This window comes from Rutidosis leptorrhynchoides, chromosome 2, assembly GCF_046630445.1.
Source record: "Rutidosis leptorrhynchoides isolate AG116_Rl617_1_P2 chromosome 2, CSIRO_AGI_Rlap_v1, whole genome shotgun sequence".
NCBI lineage: Eukaryota > Viridiplantae > Streptophyta > Magnoliopsida > Asterales > Asteraceae > Rutidosis > Rutidosis leptorrhynchoides.
In genome coordinates this window covers 382,093,447-382,118,955 of record NC_092334.1, presented here as the reverse complement: position 1 = coordinate 382,118,955, position 25,509 = coordinate 382,093,447, and the positions used below count along the sequence as shown (strand labels likewise).

Here is a 25,509-nt window from a genome sequence, read left to right as displayed (position 1 = left end):
CCCAGTAGATTCAGATTGTCAGATGTTATTTTTAGGATATGCAAGCCAGAGAAGGTAGTGTATACTGGTAGAGTTGAGGTTAGTGATGAAGATATCTTGCCACAATATGAGATACATTTGAGAATCATCAAAAGAAATGTGACTTTTAGGAGAGAAGGAGATCATTTGCTGTCTGGTACTGAAGTCTTGTTTCTATATTGCCTACTAGAGGGTATTCAAGTGAATGTGGGACACTTTCTCATTCATGTGATGAAAGATTTTCTTGAATCAGAAGAACCATTCCCATATGCAGCTTTACTGTATAACTTGTTTGAGAAACTTGGTGTGATTCAACATGAAGAAAAGTTAGTGCCAGAGGATTCCATAATGGGATGATTGATTCTGATGTTATGTTTATGTTTGATTATTTTCAGATTATTGTGTAATTTGATAATGCTAGCCTGTTAGCATTGATACGGTATCTTATGTCTGTAATGATCTAACTTTGAACATGTGATTATGTAACCGTGATCGTATTAATGTGATATGTACTATGATGATAAATCAGTGATACTTAATTACTCATGAATTTAACGCTGATTAAGAATTGTGTTTGCAGTTTTTGTTAATCATGTCAGGTGCACAAATGGATCAAGAACAAGCTGTCCACAGTTCTGAGACTGAATCATCAGGAGGACCCACATCTGCTAGTCTTCCAGGGTTGAAGGTGAGCCCTAATTCTAATCTGATGGCGTGTCTAAATGACAAAGGTCCAAATGCTAGCAAGTACAAGACTGTGATTGAATTTTTGAAGCGTTCAAGGATATTTGCTGCGGTGTCAATGCCATGTACTGCTTACTATTCTCATCAGAGAGAATTCTGGGCTAACGCTAGAGTGGAAACTGTTGATAATAAGCCTGTGATAGTAAGTCGAGTATGTGATCAAGAGGTTAAGATATCTGAGTATACTATTCGGAACACGTTTTTGTTTGAGGATGATGAGAAAATGCCCAAGAGATTGTCGAAGACTAAGATTACTGGATGTGTGCTGAGATGTGAGTATGCTGGTGATATTACACGTGCTACGATCAAAAGAAGCGGATTCTCTCCACCGTACAGATATCTGTCTTTAGTGATTGTTAAGTGTTTGAGTACGTTACAAGGCGGATTTGATGAGCTGAGTGAGATTTATCAGGGAATGTTTACTGCCTTGATTCTGAAAGCTGATTTCAATTTTTTGGGTGTTATCTTTGATCTGTTGATGGAGAATGTTACGAGCCTACAATACTTGATTTATCCGAGGTTCCTGCAGATAATGATTAATGCTCAAACTATGGATCTGCCGAGATCAAAGAAGGACGTCATCAAGCTGAAACATATGACCGATCTTACGTTTAATTGATTAAATCAGAAGAAGAGTGCTAGTGATGGAAAGCTGGTGTGTCATCTTGCGAGGGAAGATTATCAATGTCCACCAGGAAAGAAGTGGAGGAATGAGAACAGTCTATCTGGTCATGAGCCTGATTTTGAGCTAGCAAACAGTGATGAAGAGGTTGATCAGCCGATGAATACTCAGGGTATAGGTGGTTCTGGTACTGGAGGTTTGGCTGATGAGCACGTTGATGTTAATACTGGTACTGGTGAAGAAGCTCCTAGAGGTGAGAGGAGACGTCTGGTAGAAGATGAAGGTTCTCAGGTTTCTACAAAGATGAGACCGAGCAAGAGGTTTAAGTTGGTTTTGAAGAATCCAGGTGGTTCTGCTACAGGTGCTACACAAAGAACTGCACCTACTCAAGCACAAAGTCAACAACAGCAACAAATTCAGCCACGGCAACAAACTCAACCGCAACATCAATCACCGCCAATTGTTCAACAATTGTCTCAAGAGACTGTGTCTACTCCAACTCCGGAGGCACCACATACAGGAGCAGAAGGAGGAGTTAGTTCATCTGCGCTTCAGAATCTGAATGATTTGTATGTTCAAGCTATGGCTGATAATCTGAGAATGAAGAAGGATATGGATGCAAAAGTGGAGGAGTTGAGAGAAGAGAATCGTGTGAAAACTGAGGATGTTACTAGGTTGAGAACTCAGGTTGATTTGTTACAGAAGAAAGTTGGTGATCAATCATTGTTGTTAACTGCTGCAAAGAAAGAAGCTTCTGAAGCTAGAAAGGTGGCAGAGTCGGCTTTGGCTAGGATTACTGCTTGGGAAGAGAAGTTTGATCTGGTTGAATTGCCAGAAGGAGAAACTGATGATCAAATGGTGGTGGCTCCTGGTACTTCAAAAGAAACAGCACTGTCAGTAATTCCTTTACAAATTGATTATAGTTTTAGTGAATTCTTGTCTAAACAGGATGAGCTCAAGCATTCTGTTGTTTATGATGATTTAGAGGAGGGGGAGATCCCTCACAACTTCACCAGAGCTGAGCTAGACGAGCTGGTGCGTCTAGAGCAAGAAGAAGCTAAAGCTGCTGACGCACAGTCCGATGATCCTCCATCAGAGGATGATTCTTTTAGCCCTGAGATTTCTAAGGATATCGATGATGGGGAAGTTGATGGTTTAATGGAAGATGTTACTTTTGAAGAATATCCTACGTATATGAATGATAGGAATGAAGATCTTCCTGGTTTTGAGGAGTTATTTAGAACAGATGACGAAGTTTTGAATCGAATGTGTAAAGAGAAAGAGAGAACTGAGGTTTTGCCTGAAGGGTTCTTGCCAGACAAGTATAATGATGAGGTTGCTGCGAAGTTAGAAACTGACTGGCGTGATATCTTGAGGATTCGAAAGTATTGTGAAAAACCGAAGCTTGAGCCAAAGTATTTGAAGATGATAAATTTGAGGAAAGGTGCAAAAGGAAGGATCTTGGCCTGGGCATACATTGAAGAATTCAACATGTTTGCAATTAAACGAGAGTTTGGAGTTGACTACATCAAACATGGTCATGAGTTCAAGTCACTGCCGTATTTTGAGCTTATGCAGATTGCCAGGTTAAAGATGTTGTATTGTGGAATGAACGATCGCTCATCATTGTTGGTTAAGAAAATTCGAATCGCGTACAATTCGAATAACTGGAAGGATTTTAGACCACAGTATCCGAGGATTAAGTACAGGGTTGATCCTGTTAGTGGAGTATCTCGACAAATTTTGAAGTATAAGCCGGCAAAGACTATGAAGAAGGTTCCGTTAAGAAAATTGCCGCAGAATTGGAGTCAGAGATTTCGTTGGTGGTTTTATGATGATCGTTCTGAGGAAGCTGTGATTGTTTTAGATAAGCTGAAGGAAGATGATATCGATTGTATTCGTGTGTTGGATCCGATCTGGTTAAGGAACTGTACCGAAGCTGATATTTTTACTTTGTACTATAACCGTATGCTTTATCGTCGTGAAAACAGGGTACAGGCTGAACAGTATGTTAAAGTGGCTAAGCTGTGCTACTTGAACAACATGGTGATCGATCCGTATGATGACTGAAGACTTATGGAATAGAACTAGGTCTTAGGGGGAGTTTGTTGGTGCATAAATCCCGAGTTCTATTACGTTTATTGTTCTATTTGTTATGTACTTGATATTTCAGTCATATATGTACGTGGACATTTATACTTTGTGTTTATGATGCTTAGTATAATGTCGTGAATAGGTCAAGCAGTTGGTTGGCTGCTCAAGACCATCGACCGATGGTAGGGACCATCGGTCGAGGGACTGTCACCATCGGCCGAAGGTCCCCGACCACCGGCCGATGGTCACTGTATTTAGTATAAATACGGGTTTCGTGGTTTTGTGATAGGTTACACACCATAAACCCTTAGGCCGTCGAATTACTTGCTGCTAATCGTCCCAAAACCCTTACCAACCGAATACACAGTCTTAGGCATCGATTCTATCAATTATTCATTGGTTAATTCGATCCCGTTAGTCTAATACGTATTCGACTCATTCTAGTTAGTGTTTCCGCCATTAATCTAGATACAACGTATGATCTAAGGTCCGAATTACATCTTCAACCGCATCTCTCCTACTCGCAACCGCGAGATGTCCAAATCAGGAACTCCTAGTTTACTTCGGACACGAACTCGCATTTTGTTTCCTTATTTAATTCGAACTTCACATCAACACATACCACTATGCCGTTGGCTTTTTACCTCTGATCATTGACATTTGAACATTTATTCACCCTACTTTTACTTCTTGTTATGAACGTCATGTTATTCTAACTTTTGGTGTTTATTCAATTCAACTAGTGGAGAATGAAGATTTGACACTATCTAATTTTTCTTCTGCTTCCGATTCGAATGAATACGACGAACCAAGTGGCAAGTGGTGGGCTTTTTATTTGCAAGTGGAGCATTTGCTTTATGATTAATGGAGTAAGATCTTATTTCATCTGTAATGGATCAAAGGGTCAACTTCTTTTTTGTTTAAAAAGTTGTAGATCGATAATAACATTCAAACCTTATATTTTGTTTATGAAAATCCACTAAACTCACCCCTTAAGAGTCGGATACCTGAAAATACTTCCTGCGAATTCTGCCTCTGTGATAGGAACGATAGGAGACTAATACCACTATGGCAAGAGAGGTGAATTCTTGTCACAAATTGTGCTTGAACACAATGGCGGAACTAGGATTTTTTTCACCGGGGACAAAAAAACAATTTTAACCGTAGCAATTTTTTGGGACAAAATACGGAGGTTTTGGGGCAAAAAAATGGGGTTTTTAGGCAAATTATGAAGGTTTTTTGGCAAAAGTTGAAGGTTTTTGGGCAAAATTTCAAGGTTTTGGGGCAAAAGTTGGAGTATTTTGGACAAAATTTGAAGGTTTTGGGGGCAAAATATGTAAGTTTTGGGACAAAAAAATAAAATCCACCGGGGTCAAAGTCGAAAAACCCAAAATTTTTACACTGAAAATAAAATTCACTGGGGGTGGGCGCCCCCTTGCCCCCATGTAGTTTCGCCCCTGCTTGAACCCGCGCCCAGTGGTGGAACCAGAAATTTTTTTCACCGGGGAGAAACTTTTTTTTAAAAACGTAGCAACTTTTTTTTTTGAGCAAAATATGAAGAATTTTTGGTAAAATATGCAAGTTTTTGGCAAAATATAGAGGTTTTGATTGTAAATATGGAGACTTTTGAACAACAAAATATCTCCTGGGCAAAATGATAAAATTCAAAAATTTTGCATTAGAATTTTGAATTGACGGGGGGCATTTGACCTCTTTCCATGTGCTACTTTTGCCCCTGCCCACGCCCACATTTGTAAAGAACATCTACATAACATGCTCGGCTTTTTAAGCAACATGTACCATTTGCGTCGAAGCGGAGTTGGTGGATCAACCTTTTTTAGGTAAACGTGTATTCGGCATTTTGCCCATACCGAATAATGTGGTTGGGTGCTAAAGTAGTCTTATTGGAATTGTATAGCGTGAAGATGAGTTAGATAGCTAATGTGACGATTGCCTTTTCTAGGTACCAAATTGTGAGTCAATATTTCTACACGTGAAAAGGACTTGCATTTGGTGCAAGTTTTCCTAAAAAATCAAGCATAATATTCACAAATCATTGGTACTTATCTAGTTAACAGTCCCTTTTTGTTTAAAAGATTCGATGTTTAACTTTTACACGATTCACCAAAACTTTTTGTTGATGATCAAAACTTTTAAGTCGGCTCTGAATGAGAGGAAAGGAAATACTTTTATATGAAAAAAAATAGCGAGAAGGTTATTCTACCTCTAAAATACGAATTCAAAATCATTGCCATATAAGGCATGTATAATGTCACGTTTTGTGAATTGATTATGTAGTGTAAATAAATAAAAATCAAATAATCGTTGTAACAAAAGATATTATACGTTAATAATTTTTGAATTCGATTATGTTTTTCGAAAACATAATAATTTAATTATAAGTTTTTAAGTGTTTAATAAATCAGATTATTTGAGATTGACAGAGATAAATTAGGGTGAAAAAGTGGGAAAGTAGTTTTGGTACAGTAAGTAATGAATTAGTGGTTTACTTTTTCATTTTTGCATTTTGTGCCTTCGAAATTGAGATTAGTTTAATTATTATGTTATCTTGTCAAACGATGGCAGTTAATCGTTTATAATTCAAAGAACAAAATAATGTTTTAATCGCAAATCTAAACACCCCTAAGAAGCCAGATGTTGTTTTATTTGATTGGTTTCGCCACTTTCTACTATTTGTTAGAGACAATTTAGTAAATTCACAAAAAAAAAAAAAAAAAAAAAAAAAAAAAAAAAAAAAAAAAACTTTCATTTCCATTAAAATGCAACTTAAATTGATATTCGTTTTATATTATGATGTGTTGATGTGATTTTATTTAATGTATGGAGGTGGTGAGAAAGAATCTTGTTGCTCTAGACCTACCTTTCCAAAAGAACCATGGTTCTTCACTTTAATTTTTTTAGAATCTATACCTTCTCCACAAACTCTCTCCAACTATATAAATCCATCTTCAAACACCATTAGTAGATACACCAATACATTTGTATTCTTTCATCTTTATACATCCCCCATTCATAGTTCAAAAAGATGGCTTCAAGAAGGATTCTAAAAGAGCTCAAAGACTTGCAAAGAGACCCGCCAGCCTCATGTAGTGCTGGTCCTGTGGCTCAAGATATGTTTCATTGGCAAGCCACCATCATCGGTCCTAACGATAGTCCCTACTCCGGTGGCGTCTTTCAAGTTACAATTCACTTTCCTCCTGACTATCCGTTCAAACCTCCTAAGGTAAACATATAACCATCTATAAGTAAACGGGTAAAAAAAATAATGTTTTTCTGTTCACGCTACCCATAATTTTATACTCCAATATCACTGTTGTATAAAACCCTGATTAATCCTTTTAAGAAAAGTCTGTTTCAATTTTCCAAAATCCGTTAAATTAATCCTTCAACGTCTGTTAATGGGCCAAAATCGAATTTGTTGATCAAAGTCGGTTAAAGTCAAAATTTATCAATATTTTTACATGAATTTAAACTACAATTTTAGAGTTTTTGAAAGAAAAAAAAAATGAACGATTTTGGACAATTATGTTGAGGTTAATGTTTATGTTTATGGGTTATTCAAGATTTACACATAAAATTTGGAATTTATTATTTAAATGTATAAAAGGTACAATACGCTTAATTCTCGATTAATCTCTGAATTGCCGACTACTCCTTCTAAATTCCCGACCGATTACTCCCCGAATAGCGAGTTTTGCAACCTTACTCGATATACTTGGTCTTACCTGATGATCCTGTTATCGTTAATTTTTGTTCATTTCTATTCTGTGTAATTTGCGCTTCACTCTTTTAAGTTTTAACATAAGTTTGGTATTGATATATTCTTGTAGGTTGCCTTTAGGACCAAAGTTTTCCATCCAAATATAAACAACAATGGTAACATTTGTCTTGATATTCTCAAGGATCAATGGAGTCCTGCCCTCACCATATCCAAGGTTCTTTTTTAATATCTTACTACAAACCCTTATCAAAATAAATAAATTCTGCGACTAACGATCACCTAGAGCTAATGTAAATATTTGGTTCATCCAGGTTTTGTTGTCAATATGTTCATTGCTAACGGATCCTAATCCAGACGACCCATTGGTTCCCGAAATCGCACATATGTACAAGATAGACAAGGTCAAGTATGAAGCCATGGCTAGAAGTTGGACTCAGAAGTATGCCATGTATTGAATTACAATCAAAGTGTAACTATAGTTATAATTTGTAATGTAACTAATAACAAATTCTTGTATGAAGAGCCTCAGAAAATGGAAAGAATCTTGAAATAATAATAAGATAAAGTGGAATATGAAAGTAATGACATTCAGGATGCTGCTGGTGTAATGAATTGTTATGAAAGTGAAATTGGACTCTGACCTGAATTTTGAATAAATGGTTTTTATCTTTTGTTTTTAAACTTCGCGCAACTCAATTATATCATATATATGCATACACTTATAGACTTGCTGAACCTTTATGGAACTAAATACATAAGACATAAGAAAGGGAAAAAGTTACAGGTCCTAAAAATTATTTAGTTCTTTATCAAAATAAAGCACTACATGCATCTATTATTTATAGATAGACTTTCAGCATAAATAAATAATGATGAATAATAGAAACCATCCAAACACCCTATGTAGTCTATTGTAGGATTGTAATATAGTTTAATTCCTCAAGAAGAGAGGATACTTCTAATAAAAAAAAGATGTCCTCACAACATCTAGAAAACAAACCATAACACATTATTCCCTTTAAACCTTAACTATCCAACTAACCCAAATCTTATACAGCCATCAAGCTGCTGACTGCCACATCTGAAGAAAAAGAAAAGTAATCCACTATTTAACATTAACTACTACCTCAAAATAATGGGATCCTAAGTATAAACTATACATAGATATAATAAAAGGAGGCTTATCCGAACACTAACGAAGTTTATTCTGAGCAACAGCCTGACAAAGCTCGAGTTCTTCATCAAACAGCACTCTGTTGGAAGGAAACGATTTGCGCATGGGCCTTGGCAGTACGGATGGAACAATGTACTTTGGAGAAAATGCTGACTCCTGGAACAAAACAGCTGCCACCTGGCGTATCTCGGTTAACTTGATGCGGGAAGGAGGACGGGGCCCATGCCTAGGTGCTTTAGGGGTTCTTGGTAATGTCATTACTTTCCTTTTCTCATCTTCCTTGCTGTAGTATGTGAGAAATCATGTTAGTAGGATTAAAAGTCAGCATTTTTTTTTTTTACCAAACTACTAACAACTGGATCTATTTGACTACTATATGATTGTGTGGTTGTAAACAAGTAAAAGGACTCAAACTGAAAATACATAACCTGCTAAAGGGTCTTATTCAAAGATTCAGATAATTACACTACCAACAGATTGTAATCATAACTAATGCATTAATACGAATACAAAAAAAAATGTGAATGTAGGCAAAACCCAACCTGACCCATTTTTGAATTACTAAAAGATGGCCTGATTTAACTTAAACCCATTTTGTCCACTTACCAACCAAACCCAACCAACACATGTTGTCATTGGTAATGTTATTAGCAGCTGGCAATAATCCATTCCAGAATCCGGAAAGAAATAAATGGGAGTCGAAAAACACACCTCATAAACGGCCAGTGTTGAGTAGGGAGTGGAGTCATTGCATTCAGCATCTCTTGGCGAGACCTGTCTGGTGTCGTATAATTAAAATGAAATCTGCGAGCTATAATAGCCTGATTCAATGTGTGGACATTCATTTCATTAACAGATTAATTAAAAGTTTTAAACATATTTAAGTTGATACTTAAAGGAGAAAACACAGAAAAAAAACTCACAGCTGTTCTGATCCTCTCAGAAACATGAAAAACAGCTCTAAGTTGGTCATGGTGCAGGTGACAGAGTATTTTAACCTTTAATCACAAATAAAGATGAACAAGTTAGATCCAGATAACATATGTTGATGAAGAACATCAAAACGTAATCACCTGAACACATGCAGAGATAGTGCAAAAAAACACAAAAAGAAAATGTTAAAGAAAAGCAATACATTCAAGAGACTTGTTAATAAAACAAATTGTAACCACAAAAGGATTTTCACTTTTCATGCGTATCACTTCTCTAAAATGACTGTTTCCTCAGTCCATTAAATTTCACGTTATAAGTCGTCTATTTTGAGCTAATATTGGTCAAAAAACGTACTTAACATTGATAACGTAATGTAAGCATAGCAGAAACATTAATCTAAATAAGAAAAATGGATGTCCAATGATTTTTTAATATACTTTAAGACACTGTTCAATGAGGAAATAGACTAAAAGTTTTCATTACATTATAATGAGTCAATGAGTCATTAACCAGAATACACGAACTATTTACTATTTACTAATCCCCTGAATAAGAAACTTCAATTCATCTGTGATCAATAATATACTTTCTAAATTGCAAAAACAAAGTAAACTTTAGTGATACGATTATGCTAAGCTTAATCAGAATTAAAACTTTAAATAGTAAATGAAGACAGAAACATAAAATACATTTACCAGCAATTCCATTGGAAGAGACTCCATTCTAGACTCACAATCCGTGATCCAATCTTGAGGGCCCGGTGTGGTTGGCGTTTTAATTAACTTATTCTCCTTCATTAAATCAACAGGAGCAGCCACATGACTGTTCGTAAACTTTTCAGGCGATAAAATTACAGGATTCTCATTTCCAGACTCATTCTGAAATAAAACACTATTATTAACCTTTTCAGCATCCAAAATAGCAATCCTTTTCTTCCCCAAATCCATACACAACTTGGATGCTGATGCTGATGCTGATGCTTTGCTATTTCGGAGCTGAGCAAGAGCACCTGGTTTTAAATACTTGTTAGAATCACGAATACTACGCCGTTTTTGCTTCGATTTCTTTGATGTTTTCTTTTTCGGAGACACTTTCCCCATTCTACTTCCTAAATCTGAACCAATAGATAACAGAATATAGAAATCAAATCACTACATCAATCAATTTTAGGAATTAAATCTAAAATTAAGCTAATTTATACAGCTAACGGACCTACACAGGGAATCGACTTTACTTATATTCTGTATAAATTAAACACTAAATTCAAAATAGCGATGTAATTAGATACATGCAAAACCCTAGGGTTTCGAACAATTGAAAATTAAAGCACACTAATTGAAATGAAATCACAATTCACAAAATAGGAAATGAACCTGTAGAGAGAGAGGAAGAGAAGAAACGGGGGCTAGGGTTTAGAAAATCAGCAATTTGAAATAAAATTTGGGAACGCCCGCCAAATTTACGTTTTCGGAATTTTATTGAGTTATTGTTTAGCGTGTTTTAATTTAAGAAATGAAAATGAAATTAATTAATATAAAAACGGTAGATCTTGTCCAATGAGGAACGTACACGTGGCGTGTTGTGATTGGGATTATGACAGAAGCGTTCGTGGGTTTTTGGAATCCAAAGTGTTTTGCTTTGTCCATAGGCCGATCTGGCGGCCGTCAATGGCGGCAAATAGATTCGAAATGTTAAAATGTGTTTATAGTAAAATCAGATTTATTTTGTTATAAAATGTGTTTGTTTAAGGCATGGTTCAAATACATAAAGCCTTGTTTGATGGGAATTTATAGTATAACAAAAGACCACAGTAACACGGTAGAACACTTGTGTATCTAGGGTTTTTGAAGGGTTTTTGAGTGAAACTAATTGATCAAACAACTTAGTTGGTGTTTGAGAAAGTGATATGGTTGTTTTTTTTTTTTTAACAGCGATTCAGAACACCTGAGGGGATTAAACCACCCGTTGCGATTATCTCCCGTTTCGACTATGCTGATGCGGCGATAATAACCCCGCCCTCATCGATGCCCGGGAGGAAACCTTGAAACCGATCCTAGGGCACGGTCAAGTAAAACCCCTCTCCCCTTTACCCCCAAACGATATGGGAAATGTGTCATGGGTGGATACTTCATGACATGGATGAAATTGTGTTTTTAATATATAGCCAATGGGGGTCGAACTCCTGACCTGAAATGTCCCGTTCTTATTGATTAAAAACGTTCCATATTAATTGATTTCGTTGCGAGGTTTTGACCTCTATATGAGACGTTTTTCAAAGACTGCATTCATTTTTAAAACAAACCATAACCTTTATTTCATAAATAAAGGTTTAAAAAGCTTTACGTAGATTATCAAATAATGATAATCTAAAATATCCTGTTTACACACGACCATTACATAATGGTTTACAATACAAATATTTTACATCGAAATCAGTTTCTTGAATGCAGTTTTTACACAATATCATACAAACATGGACTCCAAATCTTGTCCTTATTTTAGTATGCAACAGCTGAAGCTCTTAGTATTCACCTGAGAATAAACATGCTTTAAACGTCAACAAAAATGTTGGTGAGTTATAGGTTTACCTTATATATATCAAATCGTAACAATAGACCACAAGATTTCATATTTCAATACACATCCCATACATAGAGATAAAAATCATTCATATGGTGAACACCTGGTAATCGACATTAACAAGATGCATATATAAGAATATCCCCATCATTCCGGGACACCCTTCGGATATGATATAAATTTTGAAGTACTAAAGCATCCGGTACTTTGGATGGGGTTTGTTAGGCCCAATAGATCTATCTTTAGGATTCGCGTCAATTAGGGTGTCTGTTCCCTAATTCTTAGATTACCAGACTTAATAAAAATGGGTATATTCGATTTCGATAATTCAACCATAGAATGTAGTTTCACGTACTTGTGTCTATTTTGTAAATCATTTATAAAACATGCATGTATTCTCATCCCACAAATATTAGATTTTAAAAGTGGGACTATAACTCACTTTCACAGATTTTTACTTCGTCGGGAAGTAAGACTTGGGCACTGGTTGATTCACGAACCTATAACTATATATACATATATATCAAAGTATGTTCAAAATATATTTACAACACTTTTAATATATTTTGATATTTTAAGTTTATTAAGTCAGCTGTCCTCGTTAGTAACCTACAACTAGTTGTCCACAGCTAGATGTACAGAAATAAATCGATAAATATTATCTTGAATCAATCCACGACCCAGTGTATACGTATCTCAGTATTGATCACAACTCAAACTATATATATTTTGGAATCAACCTCAACCCTGCATAGCTAACTCCAACATTCACATATAGAGTGTCTATAGTTGTTCCGAAATATATATAGATGTGTTGACATGATAGGTCGAAACATTGTATACATGTCTATGGTATCTCAAGATTACATAATATACAATACAAGTTGATTAAGTTATGGTTGAAATAGATTTGTTACCAATTTTCACGTAGCTAAAATGAGAAAAATTATCCAATCTTGTTTTACCCATAACTTCTTCATTTTAAATCTGTTTTGAGTGAATCAAATTGCTATGGTTTCATATTGAACTCTATTTTATGAATCTAAACAGAAAAAGTATAGGTTTATAGTCGGAAAAATAAGTTACAAGTCTTTTTTGTAAAGGTAGTCATTTCAGTCGAAAGAACGACGTCTAGATGACCATTTTAGAAAACATACTTCCACTTTGAGTTTAACCATAATTTTTGGATATAGTTTCATGTTCATAATAAAAATTATTTTCCCAGAATAACAACTTTTAAATCAAAGTTTATCATAGTTTTTAATTAACTAACCCAAAACAGCCCGCGGTGTTACTACGACGGCGTAAATCCGATTTTACGGTGTTCTTCGTGTTTTCAGGTTTTAAATCATTAAGTTAGCATATCATATAGATATAGAACATGTGTTTAGTTGATTTTAAAAGTCAAGTAGAAGGATTAACTTTTATTTGCGAACAAGTTTAGAATTAACTAAACTATGTTCTAGTGATTACAAGTTTAAACCTTCGAATAAGATAGCTTTATATGTATGAATCGAATGATGTTATGAACATCATTACTACCTCAAGTTCCTTGGATAAACCTACTGTAAATGAGAAAAATAGATCTAGCTTCAAAGGATCCTTGGATGGCTTAAAAGTTCTTGAAGCAGAATCATGACACGAAAACAATTTCAAGTAAGATTTCCACTCGAAATAAGATTGTTATAGTTATAGAAATTGAATTAAAGTTTGAATATGATTATTACCTTGTATTAGAAAGATAACCTACTGTAAGTAACAAAGGTTTCTTGATCTTGGATGATTACTTGGAATGGATTTAGAAAACTTTGAAGTAAACTTTCAATCTTGGAAGTATTCTTGATTTTATGAAACTATAACTTTTGAAATTTATGAAGAACACTTAGAACTTGAAGATAGAACTTGAGAGAGATCAATTATATGAAGAAAATTGAAGAATGAAAGTGTTTGTAGGTGTTTTTGGTCATTGGTGTATGGATTAGATATAAAGGATATGTAATTTTGTTTTCATGTAAATAAGTCATGAATGATTACTCATATTTTTGTAATTTTATGAGATATTTCATGCTAGTTGCCAAATAATGGTTCCCACATGTGTTAGGTGACTCACATGGGCCGCTAAGAGCTGATCATTGGAGTGTATATACCAATAGTACATACATCTAAAAGCTGTGTATTGTACGAGTACGAATACGGGTGCATACGAGTAGAATTGTTGATGAAACTGAACGAGGATGTAATTGTAAGCATTTTTGTTAAGTAGAAGTATTTTGATAAGTGTCTTGAAGTCTTTCAAAAGTGTATGAATACATATTAAAACACTACATGTATATACATTTTAACTGAGTCGTTAAGTCATCGTTAGTCGTTACATGTAAATGTTGTTTTGAAACCTTTAGGTTAACGATCTTGTTGAATGTTGTTAACCCATTGTTTATTATAACAAATGAGATGTTAAATTGTTATATTATCATGATATTATGATATATAATATATCTTAGTATGATATATATACAGTTAAATGTCGTTACAACGACAATCGTTACATATATGTCTCGTTTCGAAATCATTAAGTTAGTAGTCTTATTTTTACATATGTATTTCATTGTTAATACACTTAATAATATATTTACTTATCATTTAACATAATTAACCAAGTGTATCAATATCTTAATATGATTCATATGTACCTAGTAAGACGTTGTTATAACGATAATCGTTATATATATCGTTTTTGAGTTTCTTAAATTAATAGTCTCATTTTTATGTATATAACTCATTGTTAAAATACCTAATGAGATACATACTTATAATAAAATCATGTTAACTATATAAATAACCATATATATGTCATCGAATAGTTTTTACAAGTTTTAACGTTCGTGAATCACCGGTCAACTTGGGTGGTCAATTGTCTATATGAAACCTATTTCAATTAATCAAGTCTTAACAAGTTTGATTGCTTAACATGTTGGAAAAACTTAATCATGTAAATAACAATTTCATTTAATATATATATATAAACATGGAAAAGTTCGGGTCACTACAGTACCTACCCGTTAAATAAATTTCGTCCCGAAATTTTAAGCGATTGGAGGTGTTGGCTCATCTTCCAGAAATAAGTGCGGGTACTTCTTCTTCATCTGATCTTCTCGTTCTCAGGTAAACTCGGGTCCTCTATGAGCATTCCATCGAACCTTAACAATCGGTATCTTGTTTTGTTTAAGTCTCTTAACCTCACGATCCATTATTTCAACGGGTTCTTCAATGAATTAAAGTTTTTCATTGATTTGGATTTCGTCCAACGGAATAGTGAGATCTTCTTTAGCAAAACATTTCTTCAAATTTGAAACGTGGAAAGTGTTATGTACAGCCGCGAGTTGTTGAGGTAACTCAAGTCGGTAAGCTACTGGTCCGACACGATCAATAATCTTGAATGGTCCAATATACCTTGGATTTAATTTACCTCGTTTACCAAATCGAACAACGCCTTTCCAAGGTGTAACCTTAAGCATGACCATCTCTCCAATTTCAAATTCTATATCTTTTCTTTTAATGTCGGCGTAGCTCTTTTGTCGACTTTGGGCGGTTTTTAACCGTTGTTGAATTTGGATGATCTTCTCGGTAGTTTCTTGTATTATCTCTGGACCCGTAATCTGTCTATCCCCCACTTCACTCCAACAAATTGGAGACCTACACTTTCTACCATAAAGTGCTTCAAATGGCACCATCTCAATACTTGAATGATAGCTGTTGTTGTAGGAAAATTCTGCTAACGGTAGATGTCGATCCCAACTGTTTTCGAAATCAATAACACAAGCTCGTAGCATGTCTTCAAGCGTTTGTATCGTCCTTTCACTCTGCCCATCAGTTTGTAGATGATAGGCAGTACTCATGTCTAGACGAGTTCCCAATGCTTGCTGTAATGTCTGCCAGAATCTTGAAATAAATCTGCCATCCCTATCAGAGATAATAGAGATTGGTATTCCCTGTCTGGAGACGACTTCCTTCAAATACAGTCGTGCTAACTTCTCCATCTTGTCATCTTCTCTTATTGGCAGGAAGTGTGCTGACTTGGTGAGACGATCAACTATTACCCAAATAGTATCATAACCACTTGCAGTCCTTGGCAATTTAGTAATGAAATCCATGGTAATGTTTTCCCATTTCCATTCCGGGATTTCAGGTTGTTGTAGTAGACCTGATGGTTTCTGATATTCAGCTTTGACCTTAGAACACGTCAAACATTCTCCTACATATTTAGCAATATCGGCTTTCATACCTGGCCACCAAAAATGTTTCTTAAGATCCTTGTACATCTTCCCCGTTCCAGGATGTATTAAGTATCTAGTTTTATGAGCTTCTCTAAGTACCATTTATCTCATATCTCCAAATTTTGGTACCCAAATTCTTTCAGCCCTATACCGGGTTCCGTCTTCTCGAATATTAAGATGCTTCTCCGATCCTTTGGGTATTTCATCCTTTAAATTTCCCTCTTTTAAAACTCCTTGTTGCGCCTCCTTTATTTGAGTAGTAAGGTTAGTGTGAATCATTATATTCATAGATTTTACTCGAATGGGTTCTCTTTCCTTTCTGCTCAAGGCGTCGGCTACCACATTTGCCTTCCCCGGGTGGTAACGAATCTCAAAGTCGTAATCATTCAACAATTCAATCCACCTACCCTGCCTCATATTCAGTTGCTTCTGATTAAATATGTGTTGAAGACTTTTGTGGTCGGTATATATAATACTTTTGACCCCATATAAGTAGTGCCTCCAAGTCTTTAATGCAAAAACAACCGCGCCTAATTCCAAATCATGCGTCGTATAATTTTGCTCGTGAATCTTCAATTGTCTAGACGCATAAGCAATCACCTTCGTTCGTTGCATTAATACACAACCGAGACCTTGCTTTGATGCGTCACAATAAATCACAAAATCATCATTCCCTTCAGGCAATGACAATATAGGTGCCGTACTTAGCTTTTTCTTCAATAATTGAAACGCCTCCTCTTGTTCATCCTTCCATTCAAATTTCTTCCCTTTATGCGTTAATGCAGTCAATGGTTTTGCTATTTTGGATAAATCTTGGATGAATCTTTTGTAGTAACCAGCCAATCCTAAAAATTGACGTATATGCTTCGGAGTTTTTGGGGTTTCCCACTTTTCAACGGTTTCGATCTTTGCTGGGTCCACCTGGATACCTTCTTTGTTCACTATGTGACCGAGGAATTGAACTTCTTCCAACCAAAATGCACACTTTGAAAACTTAGCGTACAGTTTTTCTTTCCTCAATACTTCTAGCACTTTTCTCAAATGTTCTTCGTGCTCTTGTTCATTCTTTGAGTAAATAAGTATGTCATCGATGAAAACAATGACAAACTTGTCAAGATATGGCCCACACACTCGGTTCATAAGGTCCATGAACACAGCTGGTGCGTTAGTCAATCCAAACGGCATAACCATAAACTCGTAATGACTATAACGCGTCCTAAAAGCATTTTTTGGAATATCATCCTCCTTTACTCGCATTTGATGATATCCAGAACGTAAATCGATCTTCGAATAAACCGACGAGCCTTGTAGTTGATCAAATAAGTCGTCAATTCTCGGCAGTGGATAACGGTTTTTGATGGTAAGTTTGTTCAACTCTCTGTAGTCAATACACAATCTAAATGTACCATCCTTCTTCTTGACAAACAAAACAGGAGCTCCCCATGGTGATGTGCTTGGTCGAATGAAACTACATTCTAATAGTTCTTGCATTTGGCTTTGCAGTTCTTTCATCTCGCTGGGTGCGAGTCTATAAGGAGCACAAGCTATTGGTGCAGCTCCTGGTACAAGATCTATTTGAAATTCAACAGATCGATGTGGAGGTAGTCCCGGTAATTCTTTTGGAAATACATCGGGAAATTCTTTTGCGACGGGAACATCATTGATGCTCTTTTCTTCAGTTTGTACTTTCTCGACGTGTGCTAGAACAACATAGCAACCTTTTCTTATTAGTTTTTGTGCCTTCAAATTACTAATAAGATGTAGCTTCATGTTGCCATTTTCTCCGTACACCATTAAGGGTTCTCCTTCTTCTCGTACAATGCGAATTGCATTTTTATAACATACGATCTCTGCTTTCACCTTCTTCAGCCAGTCCATGCCAACTATTACATCAAAACTCCCTAACTCTACTGGTATCAAATCAATCTTAAATATTTCGCTACCCAGTTTAATTTCTCGATTCCGGCATATATTATCTACTGAAATTAATTTACCGTTTGCTAATTCGAGTAAAAATTTACTATCCAACGGCGTTAATGGACAACTTAATTTAGCACCAAAATCTCTACTCATATAGCTTCTATTCGCACCCGAATCAAATAAAACGTAAGCAGATTTATTGTCAATAAGAAACGTACCTGTAACAAGCTCCGGGTCTTCCTGTGCCTCTGCCGCATTAATATTGAAAACTCTTCCACGGCCTTGTCCATTCGTGTTCTCCTGATTCGGGCAATTTCTAATAATGTGGCCCGACTTTCCACATTTATAACAAACTACATTGGCATAACTTGCTCCGACACTACTTGCTCCGCCATTACTCGTTCCGACACCATTTGTTCCTTTCGTTCTGTTAACCCCTGGTCCGTAGACCTCACACTTCACCGCGCTATGACCATTTCTTTTACACTTGTTGCAAAATTTGGTGCAGAACCCCGAGTGATACTTTTCACACCTTTGGCATAGCTGCTTCTGATTGTTGTTGTTGTTGCGGTTGTTATTGTTGTTGGGATGATTGTTGTAGTTGCTGTTGTTGTTGTTGTTGTTGTTGTTGTTGTTGTTGTTGTTGTTGTTGTTGTTGTTGTTGTTGTTGTTGTTGGGCCGTTTGTTGTAGTTGCGATTGTTGGGATAATTGTTGCGATTATTATTGTAATTGCTGTTGTTGTTGTATTGGTGATTCTTATCACCGTTTTCCTCCCACTTTCTTTTGACTTGCTTCACATTGGCCTCTTCAGCCGTATGTTCTTTAATTCTTTCCTCAATCTGGTTCACTAGTTTGTGAGCCATTCTACATGCCTGTTGTATGGAGGCGGGCTCGTGTGAACTTATATCTTCTTGGATTCTTTCCGGTAATCCTTTCACAAACGCGTCGATCTTCTCTTCCTCATCTTCGAACGCTCCCGGACACAATCGGCACAATTCTGTGAATCGTCTTTCGTACGTGGTAATATCAAATCCTTGGGTTCGTAACCCTCTAAGTTTTGTCTTGAGCTTATTGACCTCGGTTCTGGGATGGTACTTCTCGTTCATCAAGTGCTTGAATGCTGACCACGGTAGTGCGTACGCATCATCTTATCCCACTTGCTCTAGATAGGTATTCCACCATGTTAACGCAGAACCTGTGAAGGTATGCGTAGCGTACTTCACTTTGTCCTCTTCAGTACACTTACTTATGGCAAACACCGATTCGACCTTCTCGGTCCACCGTTTCAATCCGATCGGTCCTTCGGTTCCATCAAATTCCAAATGTTTGCAGGCAGTGAATTCTTTGTAGGTGCATCCTACACGATTTCCTGTACTGCTAGATCCAAGGTTATTGTTGGTATGTAGTGCAGCCTGTACTGCGGCTATGTTTGAAGCTAGAAAAGTACGAAATTCCTCTTCATTCATATTCACGGTGTGTCGAGTAGTCGGTGCCATTTCCTTCAAAATAGTCAAATGGAAAATCATACAGAATATTAAGAGTAGTTAATAGTATTTCGTAGCATAATATGAACTCATTTATAAAAGCTTTTTCTTCATATTAGCGTTTTATAAGTTTAAATTCGGGTAGTACCTACCCGTTAAGTTCATACTTAGTAGCTAATATACAATTCAACTACTACAATTCTATATGAAAAACTGATTATAATAATATTTCGCGTTCAAACTTTTATACAATATTTTACAAACTTACAATACCGCTTATTTTACATAAAGCATGAAATATAGCACACAATAACTTTGATACAAGATAGTTGTCAAGATAATTCTAGCTAGTACACAAGTCGTTTAGCAAAGGCAATAAAGACACGTAATTCATACGTCCAGAAACAAGTCATGCATTCTGGTTTTACCAGGACTACTTCCCATCCTTGGTCTTGTGGAACATAACCGTTATGGCGGTTGATAAGACAGTGTGTTGTAATGTCGTCAAAGGGACGAGGGTTACGTAATGACCAACAGTCTCGTAATAACCTAAAAACCTCATTTCTTACCCCAATTATCGACTCCGTCACTTGTGGGAAAAAATTTTTTAATAGTTGTAGCCCGATGTTCTTTTTCTCACTTTGGTGAGAAGCGAACATTACTAACCCGTAAGCATAGCATGCTTCTTTATGTTGCATGTTATCCGCTTTTTCTAAATCATGAAGTCCTATATTCGGATACATTGAGTCAAAATAATTTCTTAACCCGTTGCGTAAAATAGCATTTGGGTTCCCCGCAATATATGCGTCAAAGTAAACACATCGTAACTTATGGGTTTCCCAATGTGATATCCCCCATCTTTCAAACGAAAGTCTCTTATAAGCCAAGACATTCTTGGAACGTTCTTCGAATGTCTTACAAACTGATTTCGCCGTAAATAGTTGTGCCGAAGAATTCTGACCGACTCTAGACAAGATTTCATTAATCATGTCTCCGGGTAGGTCTCTTAAAATATTGGGTTGTCTATCCATTTTGTTTTTTTATACTGTAAAATAGACAAGAGTTAGATTCATAAAAAAAAAAAATACTTATTAATACAAGCAATTTTTACATATATCATAAAGCATAAGCACACTATATTACATATATTACACCACACGAATACAACTATCTTATTCTGACTCGCTCGTTTCTTCTTCTTCGATTTTGGTTCGTTTTGCCAAGTTTCTAGGGATATATGATGTTCCCCTAATACGAGCTGTCGTTTTTCACAACGGTTTAGAAAAACCTGGTGGTTTAGAGGTTCCCGGGTCATTGTTACAACTTAAGGGCTTCGGGGGTTGACGATACATATAAAGTTCATCGGGGTTGGAATTAGATTTCTCTATTTTTATGCCCTTTCCCTTATTATTTTCTTTTGCCTTTTTAAATTCACTTGGGGTAATTTCTATAACATCATCGGAATTCTCGTCGGAATCTGATTCATCGGAGAATTGGTAATCCTCCCAATATTTTGCTTCCTTGGCGGAAACACCATTGACCATAATTAACTTTGGTCGGTTGGTTGAGGATTTTCTTTTACTTAACCATTTTATTATTTCCCCCACCGGTTCTATTTCCTCCTCCGGTTCCTCCTCTTCCGGTTCTGATTCTTCTTCCGGTTCTGATTCTTCTTCCGGTTCTTCTTCTTCCGGTTCTTCTTCGGGAACTTGTGAATCAGTCCAATATATATTCGACTCTTCGTTATTATTAGGTGAGTCAATGGGATTTGTGCTAGAGGTAGACATCTATCACACAATATCAAACATGTTAAGAGATTAATATATCACATAATATATACATGTTAATAATATATAGTTTCCAACAAAAATGTTAAGCAATCATTTTTAAAGAAAACACGATCGAAGTCCAGACTCACTAATGCATCCTAACAAACTCGATAAGACACACTAATGCAAATTTTCTGGTTCTCTAAGACCAACGCTCTGATACCAACTGAAATGTCCCGTTCTTATTGATTAAAAATGTTCCATATTAATTGATTTCGTTGCGAGGTTTTGACCTCTATATGAGACGTTTTTCAAAGACTGCATTCATTTTTAAAACAAACCATAACCTTTATTTCATAAATAAAGGTTTAAAAAGCTTTACGTAGATTATCAAATAATGATAATCTAAAATATCCTGTTTACACACGACCATTACATAATGGTTTACAATACAAATATGTTACATCGAAATCAGTTTCTTGAATGCAGTTTTTACACAATATCATACAAACATGGACTCCAAATCTTGTCCTTATTTTAGTATGCAACAGCGGAAGCTCTTAGTATTCACCTGAGAATAAACATGCTTTAAACGTCAACAAAAATGTTGGTGAGTTATAGGTTTAACCTATATATATCAAATCGTAACAATAGACCACAAGATTTCATATTTCAATACACATCCCATACATAGAGATAAAAATCATTCATATGGTGAACACCTGGTAATCGACATTAACAAGATGCATATATAAGAATATCCCCATCATTCCGGGACACCCTTCGGATATGATATAAATTTCGAAGTACTAAAGCATCCGGTACTTTGGATGGGGTTTGTTAGGCCCAATAGATCTATCTTTAGGATTCGCGTCAATTAGGGTGTCTGTTCCCTAATTCTTAGATTACCAGACTTAATAAAAAGGGGTATATTCGATTTCGATAATTCAACCATAGAATGTAGTATCACGTACTTGTGTCTATTTTGTAAATCATTTATAAAACATGCATGTATTCTCATCCCAAAAATATTAGATTTTAAAAGTGGGACTATAACTCACTTTCACAGATTTTTACTTTGTCGGGAAGTAAGACTTGGCCACTGGTTGATTCACGAACCTATAACAATATATACATATATATCAAAGTATGTTCAAAATATATTTACAACACTTTTAATATATTTTGATGTTTTAAGTTTATTAAGTCAGCTGTCCTCGTTAGTAACCTACAACTAGTTGTCCACAGTTAGATGTACAGAAATAAATCGATAAATATTATCGTGAATCAATTCACGACCCAGTGTATACGTATCTCAGTATTGATCACAACTCAAACTATATATATTTTGGAATCAACCTCAACCCTGCATAGCTAACTCCAACATTCACATATAGAGTGTCTATAGTTGTTCCGAAATATATATAGATGTGTCGACATGATAGGTCGAAACATTGTATACGTGTCTATGGTATCTCAAGATTACATAATATACAATACAAGTTGATTAAGTTATGGTTGGAATATATTTGTTACCAATTTTCACGTAGCTAAAATGAGAAAAATTATCCAATCTTGTTTTACCCATAACTTCTTCATTTTAAATCCGTTTTGAGTGAATCAAATTGCTATGGTTTCATATTGAACTCTATTTTATGAATCTAAACAGAAAAAGTATAGGTTTATAGTCGGAAAAATAAGTTACAAGTCTTTTTTGTAAAGGTAGTCATTTCAGTCGAAAGAACGACGTCTAGATGACCATTTTAGAAAACATACTTCCACTTTGAGTTTAACCATAATTTTTGGATATAGTTTCATGTTCATAATAAAAATTATTTTTCCAGAATAACAACTTTTAAATCAAAGTTTATCATAGTTTTTAATTAACTAACCCAAAACAGCCCGCGGTGTTACTACGACGGCGTAAATCCGATTTTACGGTGTTTTTCGTGTTTCCAGGTTTTAAATCATTAAGTTAGCATATCATATAGATATAGAACATGTGTTTAGTTGATTTTAAAAGTCAAGTTAGAAGGATTAACTTTTATTTGCGAACAAGTTTAGAATTAACTAAACTATGTTCTAGTGATTACAAGTTTAAACCTTTGAATAAGATAGCTTTATATGTATGAATCGAATGATGTTATGAATATCATTACTACCTCAAGTTCCTTGGATAAACCTACTGGAAATGAGAAAAATAGATCTAGCTTCAAATGATCCTTGGATGGCTTGAAAGTTCTTGAAGCAGAATCATGACACGAAAACAATTTCAAGTAAGATTTCCACTCGAAATAAGATTGTTATAGTTATAGAAATTGAATTAAAGTTTGAATATGATTATTACCTTGTATTAGAAAGATAACCTACTGTAAGTAACAAAGGTTTCTTGATCTTGGATGATTACTTGGAATGGATTTAGAAAACTTGGAAGTAAACTTGCAATCTTGGAAGTATTCTTGATTTTATGAAACTAGAACTTTTGGAATTTATGAAGAACACTTAGAATTTGAAGATAGAACTTGAGAGAGATCAATTAGATGAAGAAAATTGAAGAATGAAAGTGTTTGTAGGTGTTTTTGGTCGTTGGTGTATGGATTAGATATAAAGGATATGTAATTTTGTTTTCATGTAAATAAGTCATGAATGATTACTCATATTTTTGTAATTTTATGAGATATTTCATGCTAGTTGCCAAATGATGGTTCCCACATGTGTTAGGTGACTCACATGGGCTGCTAAGAGCTGATCATTGGAGTATATATACCAATAGTACATACATCTAAAAGCTGTGTATTGTACGAGTACGAATACGGGTGCATACGATTAGAATTGTTGATGAAACTGAACGAGGATGTAATTGTAAGCATTTTTGTTAAGTAGAAGTATTTTGATAAGTGTCTTGAAGTCTTTCAAAAGTGTATGGATACATATTAAAACACTACATGTATATACATTTTAACTGAGTCGTTAAGTCATCGTTAGTCGTTACATGTAAATGTTGTTTTGAAACCTTTAGGTTAACGATCTTGTTGAATGTTGTTAACCCATTGTTTATTATAACAAATGAGATGTTAAATTGTTATATTATCATGATATTATGATATATAATATATCTTAGTATGATATATATACAGTTAAATGTCGTTACAACGAGAATCGTTACATATATGTCTCGTTTCGAAATCATTAAGTTAGTAGTCTTATTTTTACATATGTATTTCATTGTTAATACACTTAATAATATATTTACTTATCATTTAATATAATTAACCAAGTGTATCAATATCTTAATATGATTCATATGTACCTAGTAAGACGTTGTTATAACGATAATCGTTATATATATCGTTTTCGAGTTTCTTAAATTAATAGTCTCATTTTTATGTATATAACTCATTGTTAAAATACCTAATGAGATACATACTTATAATAAAATCATGTTAACTATATATATAACCATATATATGTCATCGTATAGTTTTTACAAGTTTTAACGTTCGTGAATCACCGGTCAACTTGGGTGGTCAATTGTCTTTATGAAACCTATTTCAATTAATCAAGTCTTAACAAGTTTGATTGCTTAACATGTTGGAAACACTTAATCATGTAAATAATAATTTCATTTAATATATATATAAACATGAAAAAGTTCGGGTCACTACAAGACCTCACCTAAAGGAGGCAAGCCACCGACCGCTGGACCACATCACAAAGCTCCGTTGAAAACCAACGCCCAACATGACACACAAACTAAAAATATTAAACTAAACGAATCTAACAAACAATCTAACAAGAATCTCAACTATCAAAACAACCTAGTCGCCGGTGATGTTGCCATTACCCGCACTAGCGTTGACCGAGAAGGTCGGACCGTTACCGATCCCGCAACCAGTGAAAGTACAAGACGGAGGAGGATTAAAATCGTGTTTTCTGAATTCATTGAAAAAACCCCTATTTTCTAATGAGAGTCCCGATCCCGAATCCACGTACGACCACTTACAAGACCCGTCCACTTTAACATTTTTGGCAGCCGGTTCCGCATCAAACAAGTCTTGAACCGCAACACCATAAGCTAAATCATTATCTTTGTCAAGTAAATGGAAAGAGGTACTCTTACGGTAAGAGTCTTACCCTTGTTAATTTTTTCTTTA

The 25,509-nt window shown here is 35.2% G+C and overlaps 2 protein-coding genes across 2 annotated transcripts; one reads left to right on the top strand and one right to left on the bottom strand.

The window, feature by feature from the left end:
* Positions 1–6,396: 6,396 nt before the first annotated feature.
* Positions 6,397–7,901, top strand: LOC139892110 (ubiquitin-conjugating enzyme E2 28-like). Its single transcript, XM_071875146.1, has 3 exons — positions 6,397–6,722; positions 7,330–7,434; positions 7,532–7,901. Exons 1-3 carry the CDS (start codon positions 6,525–6,527, stop codon positions 7,673–7,675), a joined length of 447 nt encoding a protein of 148 aa, XP_071731247.1. The 5' UTR covers positions 6,397–6,524; the 3' UTR covers positions 7,676–7,901.
* A 302-nt stretch (positions 7,902–8,203) lies between these two features.
* On the bottom strand, positions 8,204–10,785 carry LOC139892109 (F-box protein At4g35930). Its single transcript, XM_071875145.1, has 5 exons — positions 10,701–10,785; positions 10,023–10,441; positions 9,318–9,392; positions 9,106–9,215; positions 8,204–8,677 (listed from the first exon to the last, which is right to left on the bottom strand). Exons 2-5 carry the CDS (start codon positions 10,425–10,427, stop codon positions 8,413–8,415), a joined length of 855 nt encoding a protein of 284 aa, XP_071731246.1. The 5' UTR covers positions 10,428–10,441; positions 10,701–10,785; the 3' UTR covers positions 8,204–8,412.
* Between the last annotated feature and the right edge of the window lie 14,724 nt (positions 10,786–25,509).